Raw genomic sequence first — 25042 nt, 5'->3', positions numbered from 1 at the left:
CCGGGAACCGATTCAGGTAAAATTCAACGGTGACATGTTTGGGTACTTGGGTTGCCCGTGACATCACGCCCGGTTGACAATTTTGGCGATTGCTCCAGCAGCACTTGGACTGATTCAGCCAAACTACCTCTAGGTAATGTTGCAAGTTTCAATGCCAACAAAGCCTTTGACTCAAAAATGACTCCAACGTGAGTTAATTAAGGCTCTACTAATATTGACATGACAATAAAACTACAACTAAGATGCCTGTTACCATCAATCATCTGGTGCGTAATAAGTACAATACTTAGAGTAATAACGTTTTCTAGAGCGCAACAGACAGCAAAAACGGAAGTGACCAACACACCATAAACTGTACACTACTGCAATCTAACGTCTTAGTATCATATTTTTTCTTATGCCTTCTGATCTCTCTCTCTCTCTATGTCCACTACTTGCTGTTCATATCCTACCCCCCCCCTCCACACCCCTGATTGTAAATAATGTAAATAATTCAATGTGATTATCTTGTGTGATGACTGTATTATGATGATAGTATATATGATAGTATATATCTGTATCATGAATCAATTTAAGTGGACCCCGACTTAAACAAGTTGAAAAACTTATTCGGGTGTTACCATTTAGTGGTCAATTGTACGGAATATGTACTTCACTGTGCAACCTACTAATAAAAGTCTCAATCAATCAATCAATACCTGCAAATGGGACTTACCGGTAGAAATGTGATAATGAAAGAAGATATAACAACTAGACAGTAGTTATCATAATCAGCTCATTTTTAAAAGTTGCAATAATGAATTAGATTTTATTATTAAAATGTTTTTTAACATGTAGAAAAGTACCAAAAAAGTGGTACCATTGAGTACCGGTATCGATTCTGTGGTACTGGGACTACCGTATCGATTCAAATGTAAACGTTACCCATCTCTACATGCAAGTTAAGACACCCAAATGTGGGGAAACACACTGAATGAGAATAATTAACATATATGAATGAATAATTTAATTAAATAACAGAAGTTCAATTAGGGCCTTTGCACCGCTATCTCTAGTAGCTCAAACCTGAAAATGCAATGATGACCAAATAACTTAGAAAAGCGGTAAATGTGTCTCCGTCCTGGCTGCTCAGTACAATATGGCCGTAACGCAGACAATAACATCAGCGAGCCTTTATGTAAAAACACTCACCTCATAAGTGCAAGCATAAATCTCAGTTGCCTTCTCATCCTTCACTCAGCATTGAAGTTATGTTTTACTGCTAAAAAGCATTTTAACTCTTTTCAAACTTAAATTACAGTTAAGAATATGATTATGTTTTGGAAAAATATTTGACAGAATAACAATAATAACACCTGCTTAGCAGCTGGTGAGTAGGCTCTTTGCTTCGCAGCAGGCCCATAATAATTTAAACGTTTCAAAATGTACACAAAGTGTTGGTAAACCACTGTCCAAGAAGTGTGCATGCTTGTGTCAGTGCAACTGCACCCCTTCCGTGGTGCTTGGTCTCAGTTCTGTAATATAAGATATTATCTGACTTCCACTGGCCAAAGGGGGGATACAAAACATAAACTTGATATTTTGTGGGGGGGGGGATCTGTTTTTGTACCTCTGGGTCTGCCAAGCGTGTGTGGTTGGGTTTGAGGTAGTAGATGATGCCCTGGGCTGCGCCAGGAAGGGTGGCACCACGTACCAGAAGCACAAACAGCATCACATATGGAAAGGTGGCTGTGAGGTACACCACCTAGAAGGTAAACAGTATTCAGGGACCAGGTCAGAATGAGACCTAAAAATGGGAATGTGAGAAAATGGAGAAAACTCAGAAAATTCAAAAACAAATCAATGGGATAGCTGTTTGTCCAAATTGACTAATTGTCCTAAGTGTCTCCGATTTGGGTGAGCACCATTCCTTCAGAATGTCAGTGCATGCTAGAATTCATGTTTCCCTCAATGAATCACAACTCCCCAGTGTTGGCAGCACTCATGCAGCCCCAGACCATTACTCACTACCACCAAAAACACAATTATCTTGTACTCACTTGAGTTGACAGCTACTTACGCAACAATTAATGTGTGTCATTGCTGTGGATAGTAGGTCTATACTGCTGTACAAGCTGTACACCGACTACTCTAAAGAAGGATTTTTTCCGATCAGGGTTTTATTATTTTGAATATTCAAAAGTGAGATTGGCTGATACCGATCACATGTATTAACTGTAAAAAAAATACATTAATTCATGGTAAGTGCTACTGACAGGTTAATGCAGGGGTCCCCAAACTACGGCCCCCGGGCCGGATCCGACCTGCCAGCGTCCAAAATCAGGCCCGCGGATAGTCCCAAGTATTAAAAAAATAATAATTAAAATGTGTCTTTTCTTATCCACTTATCTCACGGTGTCTCCTAGCCGCTCAGGCAAATCATATTGTCTAAAAATGCATTTTCTCATCGATAACGTGACATCATCGCGCGCGCGGAAAATGCACTATATATATCTAATATATATATATATCTATATATATATCTAATATATATATATATATACACATCTAATATATATATATAATATATATATCAAATATATATATATATATATATATATATATATATATATATATATATATATATATATATATATATATATATATATATATATATATATATATATATATATCTAATATATATATATATACATCTAATATATATATCTAATATATATATCAAATATATATATATATATATATATATATATATATATATATATATATATATATATATGTATCTAATATATATATATATATATATATATATATATATATATATATATATATATATATATATATATATATATATATATATATATATATATATATATATATATATATATATATATATATATATATCATTTAATTTATATATATATATATATTTAATATATATATACAGCCCGGCCCCCGGCCAAATTGTTTTAACCCAATGCGGCCCCCGAGTCAAAAAGTTTGGGGACCCCTGGGTTAATGGTATCAACACAATATTTAATCTAGTTTCTTATTCTCTTTTATTACATATAATTGTTTGAAAAAATTAAGTCAATAGTAAATAATAACTAAACAACAGCATAAAACTACCTCCTACTTTTTTAAATCCTTTGGTTTTTGAGCTCAAAGTCCTCTTGTGTCCAGGGAAGTATTCCCCGTTTGTAAACGGGAAAAAAATTACCCAAAAAAATAAAGAGTTGTGAAAGTAAAATTATCCAACCAATCACTCTCCTATCAATCATATTAGCTGATATTAGCTTTAATATTGACACTGGATCGATCCACCTACTCAGTGGTTTAGTGGTTAGAGTGTCCGCCCTGAGATCGGTAGGTTGTGAGTTCAAACCACTGCCGAGTCATACCAAAGACTATAAAAATGGGACCCATTACCTCCCTGCTTGGCACTCAGCATCAAAGGTTGGAATTTGGGGTTAAATCACCAAAAATGATTCTCGGGGGCGGCCACCGCTGCTGCTCACTGCTCCCCTCACCTCCCAGGGGGTGAACAAGGGGATGGGTCAAATGCAGAGGACAAATTTCACCACACCTAGTGTGTGTGTGACAATCATTGGTACTTTAACTTCCCCTTATGTGTACGCCTGGCTAATTACACACAACCACTTGCTGTTATATTATTTTCTCTCTATACTCTTTGAATCTACTTGTTAATTGTCTGTTAATATCTGCTTACTTTCTGCTGTAACACAGTTTAATCTAGACTTCTTAAAGTTTACTAAGCACTTATTTCTTGTGCTGTTTCAAGTTAGCTTAGTATTTAGCACGTCTATTTGCTGCAATTAATGTGACGATTAACAACTAGAGGAGCAGATTTGTACTGTGTATGAAATACAGTTAGCTGCTAGCCGCCAAAAATAAATAAAGTTATCAGCCGTAGGGGATCGGCATTGAAAGCCATTAATCGGCATTGGTTGGTCTGGTACTTTTTTCACAGAAATCAGCTGATCGATGGGCGCATCTCCGCTCTAAAGTATATCCAAGCTTTATTTCTATATAAATGTCTCTTGAGAAGATATACTGTAATAAAAAATGTGACTGAAATGTGAGGGGTGTGCTCATTTATTGTATGTGAGACAAATATATGAGTCAGTGTGGGCGGCTGTCCGTTCACCTTTCCTGTGGATTTGACACCCTTCCACACACAGAAGTAACAGACGACCCAGACAACAGCGAGACACAGCGCTAGCTTCCAACTAATTGGGCCAAGCTGGTCCAAGTTGTCGGACAGGTGCAGCACCTCTCTCCTACAACATACACACATATGTTAAGATGAAAACTCAGAAATAAATTTATAACGTATCATCGAGGACACACTCACTCCCAAAATTCGATGACAGGCGAGGTGGCATTCTCTGGCAGGCTGCTCACATTGCTTGTCTGGTTGTGATAGTCAAACAGGAAACACGCCTCTGGAAGGAGAAATGCTTGTCACTGCACTTACAAGCTCTGCAACTTGACATTAGCGAGGCATCTGCATGTTCCCGCTAACTGACCAGTGTTCCACGAGTTGTTACAGTGCGACCAGGGCAGCTCCGCTTGAAAGCTGTACGACAGGTAGAAGAGGGCCCAGGCCAGAATGACAATGTAGTACACGCATCCGTGCAGGATCATCACCTGACTGGCATAGCCGAGGCCTGCAGACGGACAAAGATGGCATTGCGTTAGTAAATAGAATTACACTTTGTATAAGCGAGTACAGCGGTACCTCAGGATACAAGTGCCCCAGCTTACAAGTTTTTTGAGATACAAATTTCTGGAGCAGTACCAGTCTGCATTAGGTGCTAGCTAACCCGAGATGGATCCCTCTTCCATGCACAGCTGTGGACGTCCACCCTACGGTATTATCTGTTGGCTTCCCGATGGACTGGACTCCCACATTAGCTATTAATTTAACAATTCAATAAGACAGCCATTGAAGCAGATCACCGTGGAAGGTGTCCCTACATCTGTGGTCCTTTCTTAAGGATTCTTCTTTTTCCCAGCTGGGGTTTTTGTTTAGTTTTTCCTTGTCCGGATGTAGGTTTAGATCAGGGGATCAGTTTTTGAGGCCCTTTGAGACACTTGTGATGAAGGGCTATATAAAAAAAGTTTGATTGATTGATTGACAGGATGTCTCTTGGCTAATTTTCATGCTTTATGTTGTGGGCAAAAATAATGTTGCGAGCCTCCTTACCACTGGTTGGCGTAGCGAATGCCAGAGTGAACCACCTAAAAGCCGACCTAAACAGCCAGTCTTGGTAGAAGTGCTCGTCTGCACCATACCAGAATGAGTCGATAACGCCAGCCAAAGACAATAAAATAATATATAAACGGCGGACATTTATCCAAGAAAATATGGACAAGCTGCTGTTGGTTTGTTTGAGGGGTAAGCAGCTCGAGGGAGATACCGTAGAAGTCCGCTCTCCAAGGTGAATACTGTACATTATTATTATATTACTTCATAAATCTGTGATTGTTGTTTTTAGTACATTCTAGGGTTGTTCCGAATAAATATTTTGGTACCGGTAACAAAATGTATTTCGATACTTTTCAAAATAAACAGGACCACAAAAAAAATAATTCTTGGCTTTATTTTAACAAAATATCTTATGATACATTAAACATGTTTCTTATTGCAATCAAAGAACAATGTTGTCATAAAAAAAGATAGTGAACATTCTAGACAACTTCTCTTAGCAGCAAGTAAGCAATCAAAGGCTCTTAATATGGCTGCTGAAGTATGCAGTAACATATTGTGTCATTTACCATTCTATTATTTTGTCAAAATTATGACAGGCAAGCTGTAGAAAATGGATAGTTAATCTACATGTTCATTAATTGTTAATATCTGCTTAGTTACTTTTTTAACATGTTCTATCTACACTTCTGTTAAAATGTAATTAGCAAATATTTCTTTGTTGTTTGGATACTTTACATTAGTTTTAGTTGATATTACACACTTTGGTATCAATCCAACACCAAGTGGTTACAGGATCCTATATTGGTCATAATTAAAATTATGACCAATATGTGTCCAGGAAACTTATTTCCTGAGTTTATAAACAATAAAAAATTACAAAAGTGAGATAATTAAAATATCAATTTAATCGACTAGATACGGTTCTTGTACTTGGTATCGGTACAGTTGATGTACCGTATTTCCTTGAATTGGCGCCGGGAATATAGTATTCGCCTGCCTAGAATTACAGCCGGGTCAAACTCGTTTCGCAAAATAATTAGCGCATGCTTGGCACTTCCGCCGGGTCAAATATGAGTCATTAAATGACTCCCGCCTCCAGGTGGTAGAGGGCGCTAGTGATCCTTCTTGCGACTACCAGTACTGCAGGAGACAGGTACTGCAGAAGAAGACAACAAGCAGCAAGCATGCAGCAATTGTTTGCTTGCACTTTTAACATGGAGGATTACATATCTAAAATAAAACCGTTTTCTAAACTGGACTTTCAATCGAAGCAGGAGGTAATAATTAAAGGAATATCTCCAGAGACTTTTAAAATTGAAGAAAGATGAGAAAGACTGCCTTTGATCAGAAGCAGCTGCACATGGACCCATCTACAAGTAAAGGTAAGATCATAATAAAGTTTTTTTTATTAAATGTGTTTTTAATGATAAGGTATGCGCCGGAGTGAGAAGAGGTTTTAAAATAATTAGAGCATGCTTGCTCATTCCGCATGGTTTTGGTAACCGCAGGAGTGAGAAGAGGTTTTAAATTAATTAGCGCCCCTGCGGCTATTCAAGGAAATACGGTATGTATAGATCCACCCATTTGTTTACATTGAGGAGCGCCAGCTTGATGTTAGCGGTTAGCTATTGTTCTATGGTGTGTAGTGAAGCATGTTTAGGTATTCCTCATCTTGTCTTGTAAGATACTTAATTTATTTGTAGCCATAGAGGCGAGGATGAGTGATTTAGTAGTACCTAACACTGCCGACTGCAGATGGACGTTAGCCTCTATCTAGCTATGTTTTAAACCATGTCTTGTAGAGCGGCGCTTAAATGTTTATAGCTTCACATTTATCATTTGTTTTTAAGCCAAAATGCGTCCATTCTGCCTCTTATGTCTCCGCACTGTGTCTGCTTGTAAGTGCCGCTATGTAAAATACCGGTGTCAGAGGCAGTATAGTACCGTTTTTAATTAATTAGTACCGCTGTACTTTATTAGTACTGGTATACAGTACAACCCTCATACTTTCTATTGCAACCTTTTTGATACATTTATTATCTAAAAAGTTAGATTTTCTTTTTAAAAGAAACATTACATGTTACAATTGTGGTGTTTTGATTAAATTGAGTTTTTCGAGATAAGAGCTGTTAGTGCAAGGACATAATTCATATGTAAGCCTACTTCCTGATTCATGGAGGAGGACGAACAAGATGTTCTAATTCTGGGGATTGGGGGCAATTCCATTGTGAGTCTCATCAAGACGAATAACAAAACATTTGTTGAAGAAATAATTTTGCTCATTAACCAACATCTAGGGTGGTTTACCCTAGTTAAATCTAGGATTTCTAATCATAGCAGGCTCTGACTCAGTGGTGGAATTATGTCTGATTTATCCAAAGTATTTCAACTAATCTGGCCTTAAAATATAAAGTACAACACATATGTACCTCCAAATAATGGGCACACTGATCTCCAGGCACTGACCCCTCCCAGGCTTGTGTACTGGCCCAGTGAGGTCTCCAGGAGGAACAAGGGGATACCACACAGCACCAGGAACAAAAGGTAAGGTACAAAGAACACACCTGGACAGAGTAATAATGTAGTAGTCATCCTTATTATTAGATAACACAGTGATGCACAAAGATGCTTTATACCTCCTCCGTTTTTGTAGCACAAGTAGGGGAACCTCCACACATTGCCCAGGCCGACGATCTGCCCCGCCACAGCCAGAAGGAACTCTGCCTTGTTCTCCCACTGGCCCCTGGCATTTAGGCTATCTTTGTCGGTTTTTGACTGCTTGGTTACGCCTCCTAGTTGGACCTTGCTGAGCAATAGTTGTCCTTGCTGTGGCGGCAGCTGGTCAGTCATCATCAGTTCAGGCAGAGACACAAACGTACAGCCTTGAAAAGGGAGAACACGTGGGAGTGAGAAGACAAACCTTGAAACACATATGTGAGCAAAGGGAAATAAAATATTGTGAGGGGTTAGGTTTTTGTCTTTTTGTCCTCGCCTCTGCACATCAGAAGGCCATAATGTGACAGAATTCCAAAGAATAAAACAATAACAATAATAGTGACCTGATTCCACTACCTCCCTGCCAGAATATTCCGTCAAGATGCAAATGCTCAACATTGTTCTCACAATTTCCCAAAGTAGCCTGTTATGCTTTACATTTGCTGCTTGTTTCTTTTGGACTTTTTCCATCCAATCTGTGTGCCTTGCTTCTTTGTTCACTCCCTAACTTAAAAGTCCTCTAGTGCTCTCAAACTGCTGCTTCCTTTATCAACTGCAACCACTACCACCAGTAACCTGATAAATGTATGGCTACTGCATTCTTTAAAATAAACAAAAATTTGGACTTTAAGATGTTCAGATTAAAGCGGAAAACCTGAAAAACATTCACAACAGTTCACCACACAATCAACTACCAGCCATTTCTACGTTTTAAGCGAGGTAGGGTAAGCTGAATTTGCCACATAGCGAGAGGTGTTACAAAAAAGTGTAAATTCCCATGAAAACAATTCTAGAAAATCAACCATTTATTCTTGAAAGATGAAGCATGGATATGTAGAATGCAAAACAAAGTCCTGAAAAGGTGTGTGACAATCTCTTTTATACATTAACACATTATAATAACATAACATAAAATTAACATTTGCAAATGTCCAGATGGAGGCAATGATTCAAAACCAGAGATGGGGTCTGTGTACAGAGTATGTGACGGAGAGAAACACGACTATCAGACAGTTATTCAGAAAATTGTCAGTGTTTTTTACACTTTGCTTTGATGTTTTTCCGTGTTATATTTTTTGCTAAGGGGTGTTCATATTCTCTTAATATTCAATGCTTTATTAAGGGGTGTCCCGATTCGATTTTGATACCAGTCTGACATCAGCAAAAAAACAAAAACAAACAGCGAATCTGCTTGCATCTAAAATCTCTCATAGAAGCTCCAGTACAAGTAGTCCAGCAACGTGTTTACTTGTGAACAGCTGGACAGTCAGCTAAAATTTAAATTTCCTCCAATAAGCACATAAGGTTGGTCTTTTATTTTATTTTAGTGAAGTCATTTACAAAAGGTAAACATTGTTTGCTATAGCTTACTTGCGGCTACACAACAGCTAAGCACACAAGCCAGACATACGTAATAAGTGTCCTTAGCTGAACAATATTGCAGTCTGAAACACAACATTAGTCAATATAAATAAGTATCAAATCATTATAGTGGCATTTTACTTACAGAAACAAAGTCTCCAAGGCAGAAGTGTATTAGAAAGTATCCGGTAATAAATATGTCCGCATCATTTAATTATCTGCATCATGAACCTAACTTAATTAATTATTCTGGCCATTAAGTGTCGCAAAAACAATTACCACTCAACTTTAATTTAAGTCTGCCATAGGGTTAGTGTTTTTCATACCTACCATTGTTCTCAGAGTACTTTCACTTGAGCAAGCCTTTTCTAACACCACACTACAAAATAAAAAACATATTTACTATGAATCATGCTGATATCCATCCATCCATCCATCCATCCATTTTCTACCGCTTGTCCCTTTTGGGGTCGCGGGGGGTGCTGGAGCCTATCTCATATTGTCTCGGATTAATTCAGATATTGGTCAATACTTTAGGCTCCAATATCGGTTACGTATCAGAAGTGAAAAAATTGCATCGGGAAACCTCTAGTTTTATAGTTCATATTGTAAATCCCACATCGTTCGTTCATGTATATTCTGGGTTAGGCAAAAATATCAATATGACAATATAATCCGATAATTTTGTTAATGATATAATATTGATTTCTAATGTCTCATTATCAATTAAAAAACAAAAAACGATTTTTTAAACCCCCCCAAAAAAACTCACAAACAGAATTTTCAAGTCATGTTTTGGTGGCAAATGTTTACGTAAGGATGACTTCCGTACCGCCGCTCTGCAAAGTGATGCTGTACTGCTACCCTTTGTGGTGAGCAAGGCAGTACAAGAAGTCGACAATTAACAGCATTTTTTGGATATTTATGATACAAGAAACTAGATCCTCTTTCTATACAATAGCAATAATTGGATATAGATCATTTGAATTACATTTTTCTTTGATTCAGTTTGTACAATTAATTATTTATGTCGTCTAGTGTACGTATATAACTTGTATTTTAAACTGCATTACAAATGTATCATTGAACAATGGAGAATATCACAATATAGCACCATATCCAAATATTGTATTGTATTGCTACTAAAATATTGTGATACGAAGCGCATTGTGAACTCTTTGCCAATTTCTTTAAAGGTCGGTCATCTTTTTTTTTTTTTTTTAAAACATTGCGCTTTGTGGCTGAAATGTGAGCGGTGTACTTTGGAGACATAGGGTATTTTGTGTTGTTGAAATTTTGCACCCAACAAAATGTGCTACATCTACCCAACCCACATCCTTACAGTCAAAGTGTGTACAATATTTATTTTTGTTAATCTTTTTTCATACCTTAAAGGCCTACTGAAACCCACTACTACCGACCACGCAGTCTGATAGTTTATATATCAATGATGAAATCTTAACATTATAACACATGCCAATACGGCCGGGTTAACTTATAAAGTGACATTTTAAATTTGCCGCTAAACTTCCGGTTCGAAACGCCTCTGAGGATGACGTATGCGTGTGACGTAGCCCGACGAACACGGGTATGCCTTCCACATTGAAGCCGATACGAAAAAGCTCTGTTTTCATTTCATAATTCCACAGTATTCTGGACATCTGTGTTCGTGAATCTGTTTCAATCATGTTCATTGCATTATGGAGAAGGAAGCCGAGCAAGCAAAGAAGAAAGTTGTCGGTGCGAAATGGACGTATTTTTCGAACGTAGTCAGCCACAACAGTACACAGCCGGCGCTTCTTTGTTTACATTCCCGAAAGATGCAGTCAAGATGGAAAAACTCGGATAACAGAGACTCTAACCAGGAGGACTTTTGATTTGGATACACAGACGCCTGTAGAGAACTGGGACAACACAGACTCTTACCAGGATTACTTTGATTTGGATGACAAAGACGCAGACGTGCTACTGTGAGTATGCAGCTTTGGCTTTTTTTTGCGTATGTACGTAACTTTTTTTAAATATATAAGCTTTATGAACCTTGGGTTAGGTGAACGGTCTTTTGGGCTGAGTGATTGTGTGTGTTGATCATGTGTTTGAATTGTATTGGCGTGTTCTATGGAGCTAGGAGCTAGCAGAGGAGCTAGGAGCTAGCATAACACGTACCGTACCGTACGTGCGCGTCACGTACGTAACTTTTTAAAAATATATAAGCTTTATGAACCTTGGGTTAGGTGAACGGTCTTTTGGGCTGAGTGATTGTGTGTGTTGATCGGGTGTTTGAATTGTATTGGCGTGTTCTATGGAGCTAGGAGCTAGCAGAGGAGCTAGGAGCTAGCATAACAAACACGCAGGTGTTATTATGCAGGATTAATTTGTGGCATATTAAATATAAGCCTGGTTGTGTTGTGGCTAATAGAGTATATATATGTCTTGTGTTTATTTACTGTTGTAGTCATTCCCAGCTGAATATCAGGTACCGTGAGTATGCAGCCTTGGCTGCTAAACATTCGATAACTTGACCGTATGTGCGCGTCACGTACGTAACTTTTTAAAAATATATAAGCTTTATGAACCTTGGGTTAGGTAAACGGTCTTTTGGGCTGAGTGATTGTGTGTGTTGATCAGGTGTTTGAATTGTATTGGCGTGTTCTATGGAGCTAGGAGCTAGCAGAGGAGCTAGGAGCTAGCATAACAAACACGCAGGTGTTTTTATGCAGGATTAATTTGTGGCATATTAAATATAAGCCTGGTTGTGTTGTGGCTAATAGAGTATATATATGTCTTGTGTTTATTTACTGTTGTAGTCATTCCCAGCTGAATATCAGGTCACCCCCGGCTCTCACAGCATCTTCCCTATCTGAATAGCTTCAACTCCCCACTAGTCCTTCACTTGCACTTTACTCATCCACAAATCTTTCATCCTCGCTCAAATTAATGGGGAAATTGTCGCTTTCTCGGTCCGAATCTCTCTCACTTCATGCGGCCATCATTGTAAACAATAGGGAACTTTGCGTATATGTTCAACTGACTACGTCACGCTACTTCCGGTAGGTGCAAGCCTTTTTTTTATCAGATACCAAAAGTTGCAATCTTTATCGTCGTTGTTCTATACTAAATCCTTTCAGCAAAAATATGGCAATATCGCGAAATGATCAAGTATGACACATAGAATAGATCTGCTATCCCCGTTTAAATAAAAAAAATTCATTTCAGTAGGCCTTTAAATCCTGTGGCGTTTACATCCATTTTCCTTTGCACATAATCCTTGTCAGACTGTCATGTCTAGTCAAACCTCAACATATACAACCCAACATTTTTGTTTTTGTGAACGATGACAATGTTTGTGTAATTTCTGATCACTGCTTTGGCTGCCTCATCTTGACTTATCTACAAGGCGTCTGTCCCCCAGGGACACCCCATAGTGGGTGTGTAGTCTTTATCTACTGCGTGCAGCAGACACTGTACTGCCTAGTTTGGCCTTGGGCATCTTTCTGTAGTGTTTCAGTATCTTCTGGACAACCGTAAAATTTGGTTATCCAATTTTTCTTGGGTCTACATTAAGATATCATTAAAAAACACATTAATTGACGCGACACAAAATACTGTACGATTGCAGAAAAAGACAAAATTGAAGTGAGTTTAACCTTGAATCTAAACTAGGATTAAATATTACAGAGGAACGGTGCTTTTTGGGGAATTTTTTATAATCCTTATGTAAGACATACACACATTTGTATTTTTTTCAATGCATTCTAACTCGTAAAGAAACTCTAAAAACATCCAAAACCCTCCATCAACGTTTAATATATACACTGTAAGACTGTAAGTATATACCTGTATGTAATGTAGTATAATGCACATTCATAATAACATGTAATATTTACGGATTTTGGTCATTTTAATCATACAGCTGCCTTTTCATTTTAAAGACGCAGCACAATGTTCGCTTTTCCATTCAACAACAACACTACTAATCATGACAGACTTCATGAAAGCCATCAAAGACTTCATTAGGACAAATGATAATCCCGAACCTTATATTTTTGGGTCTGAATATAAGGAAGATGAGCTACAAGTTTTAGAAGCCGTGTGCTAAACAGATCCAGCTTTAGTGAAATACTAAGCATCATGCAGCAGTATTGCAAAGTGCTCAACAAGAAATACAAACTATGAACACAATAAACAATCACTAACTGACATGTGTGCTCTCACTGGGATGCCGACTGATGGGATGTTCATATCTTTCCATTTGGATGAAAAATGAATCAAGCAGGGTTGAAAAAAAAGGTGCCGCAAACGGGCGTCTCTTCATGTCTTTCTCGTCATCTCCAGGATGTCACAGTTGACCAACTTTTTAGTTTATGGAGACAACCTTCTACTATACAAGTGAGAGACATGATTTATAATCTCTAATAAACTTTCACCAGCTCAAGGGTGATGCGGCAGCTCACCGGCTCGGTATGTCAATATAGCAGCATAAGATAGTTAGCTCTCTGTGATCACGGTTGTCTGCATTAGCGCTTATAATAACAATCTAATACTTGGCTAATATTCAACAACATGTAAATGAAGAATTGTTGGCGGTTTTTGGGATGTTTTTTTAATGGGCGGAATAGGTTCCCCTTTAACATTTAGAATGGACCGGTTGTCGAAGGACTGTTTAAAGTGTTATCCTAAGAAGTCTGCGGAACAAAAATCCAAAGATTGATCGCAACAATTGCCATTCACAATTTAAAGCATGTTTTTTAAATAATCTGATGTTTGGGAGGGCTATTCAACTGGCGGCCATGACATCAGACCGGCTAGCGAGTTCAGTTTAAGAACTATGTGTCAAAATCAAGGCCTGCGGGCCGATATAGACCAACAGCCAACCATACATTTTTGGTTAATCATGGTTTACACCACATGTTTCAAACCACATCTGGCCCGCCACTTCACTTAATGTGGCCCGTCACATCATTTATTAATGTGGCCCGTCAAGTCATTCAATGTGGCCCACCACATCATTTAAGTGGGCCCACTACGTCATTTAATGTGGTCTGTCAGATCCCTTAATGTGGAGTGCCATTTCATTTATTGTGGTCCGTCACATAATTTATTGTTGCCCGTCATATCATTTATGTGGTTAGCCACATCTTTTAACGTGGCTCACCATATCATGCAATGTGGTCTGTCACTTCATTTAAAGTAGCCTGCCATGTCATACAATGTGGTCTGCCACATCATTTACTGTGATCAGTCACGTCATTTAATGTGGCCCACCATGTCATTAAACATGACAATCAACAACAAAATAGGAGTGCAAGACAAGAACTAAAACACTACACACAGGAAAACACCAACAAACTCAAAATAAGTCACGGCGTGATGTGACAGGTCGTGACTTTGAGACAAGAGCTATATTGATGCATGGTTGGTTATGGTTTAAATTCATATCAAACAATTGCGAGAACGACTTTTTACTGTCAATATCGGCTACTGAGTTTAAATTTTTCATGTTTTCTGCTAGTGGTGTGCCTCTGGATTTTTTCAATGAAAAAAAAGTGCCTTGGCTCAAAAAAAGATTGAAAAACACTGCCTTAGAGCACGGTTTTTCAACCTTTTCTGTGTGTAGTGTTTTAGTTCTTGTCTTGCGCTCCTATTTTGTTGTTGATTGTCATGTCATGTACGGATGTACTTTGTGGACGCCGTCTGCTGCTCCACACGCTGTAAGTCTTTGCTGTCGTCCAGCATTCTGTTTTTGTTTACTTTGCAGCCAGTTCAGTTTTAACTTCGTTTTGCATAGCCATCCCTAAGCTTCAAAGCCTTTTCTTAGCCGCACTCGCCTTTTGTTTATTTTTGGTTTAAGCATTAGACACCTTTTTACCTGCACGCTGCCTCCCGCTGTCGTCTGCATATTGTGATCACGACAAACCATGTTCCCGACATCCACAAAGCAATTAGCTACCTGCTGCCACCTACTGATATGGAAGAGTATTACACGGTTACTCTGCCGCGCTCTACACAGCACAGACACTCAACATTGGCACATTATTTGCGGATTATAATTACTGGTTTACAAAAAATATTTTTAACCCAATTAGGTGAAATTACAGAATCTCCCACGGCACACCAGACAATATCTCACGGTACATTAGTGTGCCACGGCACAGTGGTTGAGAAGTTAAATGCTATATTAGACAAAACAGCATCTTGGCTAGCATTATCCTGTTTAACCCTAAACACTAAAAAGACTAACTCTGTCTGCTTCTCCATAAAAAAGCTGTCTCAAACAAACCTGAATCTAAAAATTAATGAGGAGCTCATTGAACAAGTACCTGAAGTCAAATATTTGGGCATAATCATAGACTATCAGCTGAATTTTAAAAGTCACAATAAGAAAATGTGTAAAACCCTGAAGGCAAACCTAGGCTGTTTTAAGATTATAAGACACTGCTTAACTCTTAGCTGTGCTTTTACTTTTATGAATGCAATGATTCTTTCACACATATCTTATGGCTTAACTACATGGTCCCAGAAACACCAGTCATCAATCAAGACCATTGAGTGTCTTTATAACCGCACCTTGAAAGTCCTAGACAAGAAGAGTATACGATATCATCATTGCCAAATTTTAACCAAATACAATATTTTAAGTTTTACCAATTTTATTTTGTTACACACAGTTAAACTGATTTTTAAATGCTTGGAAAACTCTGCTCCCCAATTGCTCTGCAAAGCAATTACAAGACTGCAAAGTGGTACCAGATCTAACACCCGAGCAATGTCAAAAGGCATCTGTTGTGTTCCATTCCGTAGAACATTTTTTGCCCAGACTGCCTTTTCAATAAAAGGACCACAACTATGGAACTCTTTACCGGACACTTTGAAAAGTATACCTGCACTTGTCACTTTCAAAAAACAAACAAAATTATGGCTAGTTGAGCAACAATCGTGTTCCCATGTTTAGTTTTTACTCATTTTTACTAATTGGTTTTTAACTAGTCTGCACTTTGTCTGTGTTATTATTATTATTGGCTTTTATCTAGTTTGCAGTTTGTCTGTATTATTACTATTATCATTATTATCGACTCAATCTATTTTTTATTTTCCTATTTTAATGATGTTGGATCTGTGTTGTTGTTGTTTTTGGGGACAAGTGTTGTAAATTAGCTTTGGCTACAAACACTATGATGCATACATTGGATAACTGTTTCAGATGTCTATGTTTTTGTATCTGTCCCTATTTCAAATAAACATCTATAATAAAAAAAAAAACAGTGCTCTAAGGGCAGCCATAATTGAAATAAAACAAGATAGACACTCCTGGTTTACACCGTTTTTGTTTTGGTTTGTTTCCGGGTATGTAAAAAATAACCACAATATAGCAACAATTTTTTTTTTAACTTTAAAGGCCTACTGAAACCCACTACTACCGACCACGCAGTCTGATAGTTTATATATCAATGATGAAATCTTAACATTGCAACACATGCCAATACGGCCGGGTTAACTTATAAAATGCAATTTAAAATTTCCCGCTAAACTTCCGGTTGAAAAACTCCTTTGGATATGACGTATGCGTGTGACGTCACGACGGCAACGGAAGTATTCGTACCCTATGTGTCACCATACAAACTGCTCTGTTTTCATCGAACAATTCCACAGTATTCTGGACATCTGTGTTGGTGAATCTTTTGCAATTTGTTTTATGGACAATGGAGACTGCAAATAAGAAAGTTGTAGGTGCGATCGGTGTATTAGCAGCGGACTACAGCAACACAATCAGGAGGTTGTGTTGTGTTTGAGCTGGATAGCAGACGCACTACCGTGAGTACAGCTTTGGCTTCCAAACATTTGATCGCTTGCCCGTACGTGCGTGTCGCTATGTACATGTCACGTACGTAACTTTGGGGAAATATATGTTTCTTGCCGACTCTGATGGCGGCCGGGGTGTCGTCGAAAGCTACAACGCCCGCCGCCGCACCATAGTTAGCTTCAATTGTTAAGCTTCGCCAAGCTGGAAATTATTAACCGTGTATTTACATGTTCATGGTTTAATAGTATTGTTGATCTTATGTCTATCCTTCCAGTCAGGGTTTTTTAAAATGTTGTTTCTATCAGCATTTGAGCCTGATACTATCACGTTAGCTACGTAGCTAAGTTAGTTAGCTTCAATTGTTAAGCTTCGCCCAGCTGGAAATTATTAACCATGTATTTACATGTTCATGGTTTAATAGTATTGTTGATCTTCTGTCTATCCTTCCAGTCAGGGTTTTTAAAAATGTTGTTTCTATCTGTATTTGAGCCCGATGCTATCACGTTAGCTCCGTAGCTAAAGTGCGTCAATGATGTATTGTCGTGGAGATAAAAGTCACTGTGAATGTCCATTTCGCGTTCTCGACTCTCATTTTCAAGAGGATATAGTATCCGAGGTGGTTTAAAATACAAATCCGTGATCCACAATAGAAAAAGGAGAATGTGTGGAATCCAATGAGACCTTGTACCTAAGTTACGGTCAGAGCGAAAAAAGATACACCCTGCACTGCCTCTAGTCCTTCACTCTAACGTACCTCATCCACAAATCTTTCATCCTCGCTCAAATTAATGGGGTATTCGTCGCTTTCTCGGTCCGAATCTCTCTCGCTCCATTGTAAACAACGGGGAATTGTAAGGAATCCTACCTCCTGTGACGTCACGCTACTTCCGGTATAGGCAAGGCTTTTTTTTATCAGCGACCAAAAGTTGCGAACTTTATCGTCGTTGCTCTATACTAAATCCTTTCAGCAAAAATATGGCAATATCGCGAAATGATCAAGTATGACACATAGAATGGATCTGCTATCCCCGTTTAAATAAAAAAATTCATTTCAGTAGGCCTTTAATTGCTATGGTTATTTTGTTAGAGGTAGATTTCAGAGTTTACGTTCATGCGTGCGCATGCTCAGTAGCATTTTCTCAGAACACCGGCTTGCACCGAAAGATGGAAGGCAGATATAATCAGCAAAAACATCACAGGCAATTTTTAGGATAATTTGGAATTATATTAATATAGGACTTTTGTGTTGTTGGCCAAAATTAAACAGTTCAGTAATAATACAGTACAGTACAGCGGTTGTGGCACTTGCTGTAGATGGAGAACTTAATTTGTGAGGCTTTATGGCAAAATGTCGCAAATTATCTCCCTCACTCCCACCCGCGTGACGACATAACGCTGATAGAAACACCAAAACAATATTCTGGCAAATAAACTGAAATACTGTAAAATATCACAGACACCGCAGCCGAGAAGGTGAACCACGCGTGTTTTTAACAGTCCACCGTCCTCGTCGAAACCATAATGGAGTCATGACTGACTTAAGCCATTTTACGTTGTGGGTAATCAAAAAAGCAACATTACTCCGGTGCCTCGCTTGAAATAAATAAAGATAAGAGACAATTCGACATGACCATGCCTACCTGTGTGCGTGCAGTGGCTCCGTCCCCGGCCTCTGCTCCCCCTACACCTACCAACTCAATGGTTTGATCCGGTGACGCATGCACGCGCCCCGGGAGACCGCGCGCTGCCTCCCTGGAGCGCGCACGTCGACCAAACGTCACTTTTATTATTATACCGTAGTACATCACAAAAGTCTGTACACCTCTAACATTTTAGCAATTTTTTTTCTTCTTCATAAAAGTATACCTGATTTTGTGAGTTCACCCCCACCCCTACAAAGATATGAACAGTCCAGTATAAATATAGTTTTATTGTTTTTGAGGTTAAAATCCAGGTAACAAAGGTTATACATTTATCACCTCCACCAGGTGGTTATGTAATCGTTGTTTATATGTGAGTTATTTAGTAACAAAGTACAAATACTTAATTACTGTACTCACACAAAAGGGTCTGTTTGTAAATTCCTCACAATTACATTTTTCAAAGCAAAATATATAACAAGAACACCACCGGCTAGCTTATGTTAACATTAGTGGTTTAAAGGCCTACTGAAACCCACTACTACCGACCACGCAGTCTGATAGTTTATATATCAATGATGAAATCTTAACATTGCAACACATGCCAATACGGCTTACTAAAGTGCAATTTTAAATTTTGCGCGAAATATCCTGCTGAAAACGTCTCGGTATGATGACGCCTGCGCGTGACGTCACGGATTGTAGAGGACATTTTGGGACAGCATGGTGGCCAGCTATTAAGTCGTCTGTTTTCATCGCAAAATTCCACAGTATTCTGGACATCTGTGTTGGTGAATCTTTTGCAATTTGTTCAATGAACAATGGAGACAGCAAAGAAGAAAGCTGTAGGTGGGAAGCGGTGTATTGCGGCAGGTGTTGTGCCGGATAACGCACCCCCGCCGTAGAATGCACCCCCTGACTGTTGTGCCGGATAACACAGCCGGTGTTTCATTGTTTACATTCCCGAAAGATGACAGTCAAGCTTTACCATTGGCCTGTGGAGAACTGGGACAACAGAGACTCTTACCAGGAGGACTTTGAGTTGGATAAGCAGACGCGGTACCGTGAGTACGCAGCTGCGGCTTCCAAACATTTGATCGCTTGCCCGTACGTGCGTGCCGCTATGTGCATGTCACGTACATAACTTTGGGGACTTTGGGGAAATATATGTGCTGTATGAACTTTGGGGAGGTGAACGGTACTTTGGGCTGTGGGATTGAGTGTGTTGTGCAGGTGTTTGAGCTGTATTGGCGGGTTATATGGACAGGAGGGGGGAGGTGTTTGTTACGCGGGATTAATTTGTGGCATATTAAATATAAGCTTGGTTGTGTTGTGGCTAATAGAGTATATATATGTCTTGTGTTTATTTACTGTTTTAGTCATTCCCAGCTGAATATGAGGTCCCACCCGCCTCTCACAGCATCTTCCCTATCTGAATCGCTCCCACTGCCCTTTAGTCCTTCACTCTCACTTTCCTCATCCACAAATCTTTCATCCTTGCTCAAATTAATGGGGAAATCGTCGCTTTCTCGGTCCGTATCGCTCTCGCTGCTGGTGGCCATGATTGTAAACAATGTGCGGATGTGAGTAACTCCACAACCTGTGACGTCACGCGCATATCGTCTGCTACTTCCGGTATAGGCAAGGCTTTTTTATCAGCGACCAAAAGTTGCGAACTTTATCGTCGATGTTCTCTACTAAATCCTTTCAGCAAAAATATGGCAATATCGCAAAATGATCAAGTATGACACATAGAACGGACCTGCTATCCCCGTTTGAATAAGAAAATCGCATTTCAGTAGGCCTTTAACTGAACACATTTGTTTTACAATTGTCTATATTTTTCACTAGGGATGGGTGCTTTTCACATTTGAACCGATGCAGTGCCAATTCCCGGTACCTGGGAATCAATACCCGTACTTAACGGTACTGTAGAGGCAGGGATTTGTTTCTCAACAAATCACCTGGGATAGTGGGTGTGGCTACATGTGTGTGTGGGTGTGTGGGCGGAGTGTGTGTGGGGCTGATTGCTGAATATATAACACCTGCACCTGTCTGTGAATTGTTTGGCTTGTATGGAGAGTGCGTGAACCTGGGTGCCGTTACTTCTGTTGACTGCAAAAGGACCGCAAAGGGATCGCAAAGGGACCACAAACCATCTGCATGTAATGATTGTGAACAATAAGCAATGATCAAGACCTGAGGGCAGGCATATATAGGAGCCTGATTGGCAACCAGCAACAGGTGTGTCCCTCTTGCCAATCATGGACAGGTGTTGGAGACAGTGCTCAATGGCAAGACAGAGGAAGTAACAATACAAAAATAAGAGCACCGGACAGGAACTTAAACACCACACACATGTGAAAAAGCAACACCGGTCCATAAAGAGTCACCAAAGTGTGACACTCTTCACGCCCTGAGGACCTTTTGGTTCTGGCGGTACTTAACTGGGGTATAATTATTTCCAAGTGTATCGTTGGTATGTAAGGGCATTAACACAACCAAAATTAGGACCAAAAATAGAGCAAAAATTTACCTGAAAGGACAAAAATGTCACCAATATACTCGAAGAGTTAATATAATGCTTCCGAGTGAGGAACACTGATGGGTGTGTATATATATATATATATATATATATATATATATATATATATATATATATATATATATATATATATATATATATATATATATATATATATATATATATATATATATATATATATATACATATATACACAAAGGGAATAAGCGGTAGAAAATGGATGGATGGATGGATATATATATACATATATACACATGTACATATATACATACTTATATACATGTGTATATGTATATACACACATGTACATATACATACACATATGTATGTATATGTGTGTGTATATATGTATATATATATATATATATATATATATATATATATATATATGTGTGTGTGTATATATATGTATGTGTATGTATGTGTATGTATATATATGTATATGTGTATATATATATATATATGTATATGTGTATATATGTATATATGACAAGCGGTAGAAAATGGATGGATGGATGTATATGTATATATGGATGTATATATGTATACAGTATATGTGTAAAAATGTGTATAAATATGTGTATATATACATATATATGTATGTGTATATAAGTGTGTGTATATATGTGTATATATATGTGTATATATATGTATGTATATATGTATATATATATATGTATGTATATATATGTATGTATGTATATGTATATATATATATATGTATGTATATATATGTATGTATATTGTATATTATATATATATATATATATATATATATATATATATATATATATATATATATATATATATATATATATATATATATATATATATATATATATATATATATATATATATATATAGTCCGCCAACATGTTGCCTAATTAGTTACCCACTAGATTTCTAAAGTATGTCCATCCACAATTCACTCGTCTAGTCACTTCAGACTGGATAATTTCCAAATCCCTTAAAAAGTGCTGTCTTGACAGTACTGAAGAACTATCGGCCCATATCAAATCTGACATATTTTTGGGAAAAGTTAAAAAAGTTGTCTACCAACAGCTTTGTAACTTTTTTCTGAATAACAATGTGTTGGATACTTTCCAATCCGCCTTTAGGCCCCACCCACCACAGCACTGGAGCAGCTCTGATCAAGGTGACAAATGATATCTGCCTGAACACAGACACAGGAAAAGTCTTAGTCTTGGTTCTGCTGAACCTGAGCGCTGCCTTTGCCACAGTTAATCATACTACCTAAGGGGCGTCGTGGCGAAGTTGGTAGAGTGGCCGTGCCAGCAATCGGAAGGTTGCTGGTTACTGGGGTTCAATCCCCACCTTCTACCATCCTAGTAACGTCCGTTGTGTCCTTGGGCAAGACACTTCACTCTTGCTCCTGATGGCTGCTGGTTAGCGCCTTGCATGGCAGCTCCCGCCATCAGTGTGTGAATGTGTTTGTGAATGGATGAATGTGGAAATACTGTCAAAGCGCTTTGAGTACCTTGAAGGTAGAAAAGCGCTATACAAGTATAACCCATTTATCATTTATCATTTACCTTATTACAAAGGTTAGAAAACGGTGGGAATATCCGGTTCTGGTCTTACCTGTTTCAAGCCCTAACTTGATCACAAGACATACTTTGTTGAAATTGGTAACTGTGTCTCTGACCGCTGAGGTTCCTTGGGGCTCGAGTCTGGGACCCCTATTGTTCAACTTGTACATGCTGCTACTAGACTAGCTAGTACACCGATTCAGTGGTCCTACCACAACTATGCAGATGACACTCAGATATCTGTGAACGTTGACCTGTTGGTTTACTTTATCGCTGCATCGAGCAGATCAGTGCAAAACAATTTTCTTCAGTTAAACTCAGACAAAATTGAAATCATTGTCTTTGACCCACAGAAGAAAAGAGAAACTATAATTATTCATTTATAGACCTTCTCCCTGAAATGAAATAAACAGGTTAGGAATCTGGGAGTAAAAATGGACTCAGACTTGAATTTTAACAGCCACATTAAGTCAATGACATCAGGAGCTTTTTACCACCTAAAATATTGCCAAAATCAGAGGGATAATGTTCAAAGCAGACTTAGAAACACTAACCTATGTCTTTGTTTCCAGCAGGTTAGACTGCTCGAATGGCCCTTTAAACGAGATGTTAAGCAGCTGCAGTTCATCCAGAATGCTGCTGCTCGAGTCCTAACTAGAACCAGGAAATACGACCATATTAATCTAGTGCTTAGGTCACTGCACTGGATTCCTGTTGCTTAGAGAATAGACTTCTGCTGTGTACAAGTATTTTCATGGTCTTGTGCCAAAGTACATCTCTGATGGAACCATATGAACTACTTCGGCCACTGAGAACCTCAGAGGGTGGTCTCCTGCTGGTGCACAGAGTCAGGACCAAACATGGTGAGGCTGCATTTCAGTTTTACGCTCCTAAAATCTGGAATAGTCTTCCAGAAGATGTCAAAGTTAAATAAATGTTTCTATAATTGAACATATGACAACGGAAAGTATTTTATCTACCCTTTATGATTCTAATTTGAATTATGATTTTTTTTAATGAGGATTTTATCTTAAGATTTTAATTTGAGTTATGTTTATCTTTATGATGGTTTTATTTTTGCTTCCATGTAATCATCTGTAAAACACTTTGAGAGAAGACACACAAGACTGGAATGAGCCTCATTCTACGTCACTGTAGAAAAGCTTCTGCACTCTGACCATATTATCAAATCAGATATACTAGAAATATGCAAAAATTGGAAAGAGATATGCTGTTTATCATTCACAATCCTTATGTAAGACAAGAACACATATGCTTGGCTTTTTTTATGCATTCAAAACCGTAAATAAATAGCTAACAATTGAGTCAACAGATCGTGGGTCCTCTATTGCGCCCATAAAACCTTCCAAAAAACATCCAAAAATCGCCAACAATACTCCATTTACAGGTCGTGACCTGAAAATTTACTAAATATGAGTAATATGGTTGTTATAAGCGGCAAAGCGGACAGCCTATTTTAACGGTGCATTGATAGCAGTGAGCTAATGCTATCTTACGCTGCTATTGTTTTTGCTTCTGCTTCGTCTCAAACTTGTTAAAAGTACATTCTAGATCAGGGGTCCCCAAACCTTTTGACTCGGGGGGCCGCATTTGGTCAAAAGAATTTGGCCGGGGGCCAGGCTGTATATATATATATATATATATATATATATATATATATATATATATATATATATATATATATATATATATATATATATATATATATATATATATATATATATTCTGAGCTCGATGATGTCACGTTATCGATGGGAAAATGCATTTTTAGACAATATGATTTGGCTGAGCGGCTAGGAAACACAGAGTAACAAGAAAATGGATTAGAAAGGACAGATTTAAAAAAAAAATAATACAAAAACAATTAAAAAATTTTTTTTTTAATTTACGACTTCCCGCGGGCCGTATTGTGGACGCTGGCGGGCCGGATCCCCAAACTTTTTGACTTGGGGGCCACATTGGGTTAAAAAAAATTGCCCGGGGGCTAGGCTGTATATAAATATATATATTCCGAGCGTGATGATGTCATGTTATCGATGGGAAAATGCATTTTTAGACAATATGATTTGCCTAAGCGGCTAGGAGACATCGAGAGTAACAAGCGGTACAAAATGGATAATAAAAAAAGAATACCAAAAAATAAACTTTTTTTAATTTATTTTTTTTTACTTGGGA

At 38.2% G+C, this 25042-nt stretch overlaps 2 protein-coding genes across 2 annotated transcripts in view; one reads left to right on the top strand and one right to left on the bottom strand.

The window, feature by feature from the left end:
• The window catches only part of mrpl39 (mitochondrial ribosomal protein L39), a 350047-nt gene that overhangs the window by 250985 nt on the left and 74020 nt on the right, over nucleotides 1-25042 (top strand). The gene's annotated exons all lie outside the window — the stretch shown is intronic.
• The window catches only part of LOC133658215 (sodium- and chloride-dependent GABA transporter 2-like), a 50209-nt gene that overhangs the window by 9533 nt on the left and 15634 nt on the right, over nucleotides 1-25042 (bottom strand). The window contains exons 2-7 of the mRNA XM_062059990.1: nucleotides 7870-8115; nucleotides 7663-7797; nucleotides 4548-4688; nucleotides 4373-4463; nucleotides 4166-4298; nucleotides 1610-1744 (exon numbers count right to left, since the gene is read on the bottom strand). Of these exons, the coding sequence (XP_061915974.1) occupies nucleotides 1610-1744; nucleotides 4166-4298; nucleotides 4373-4463; nucleotides 4548-4688; nucleotides 7663-7797; nucleotides 7870-8086 (852 nt within the window). The 5' untranslated portion in view covers nucleotides 8087-8115. The remainder of the gene's footprint in view (nucleotides 1-1609; nucleotides 1745-4165; nucleotides 4299-4372; nucleotides 4464-4547; nucleotides 4689-7662; nucleotides 7798-7869; nucleotides 8116-25042) is intronic.

Source organism: Entelurus aequoreus, linkage group LG01 (assembly GCF_033978785.1).
Source record: "Entelurus aequoreus isolate RoL-2023_Sb linkage group LG01, RoL_Eaeq_v1.1, whole genome shotgun sequence".
NCBI classification, from domain to species: Eukaryota; Metazoa; Chordata; class Actinopteri; order Syngnathiformes; family Syngnathidae; genus Entelurus; species Entelurus aequoreus.
Note: the sequence above shows the minus strand (reverse complement) of the source record. Positions and strands in the feature narration are given on the sequence as shown.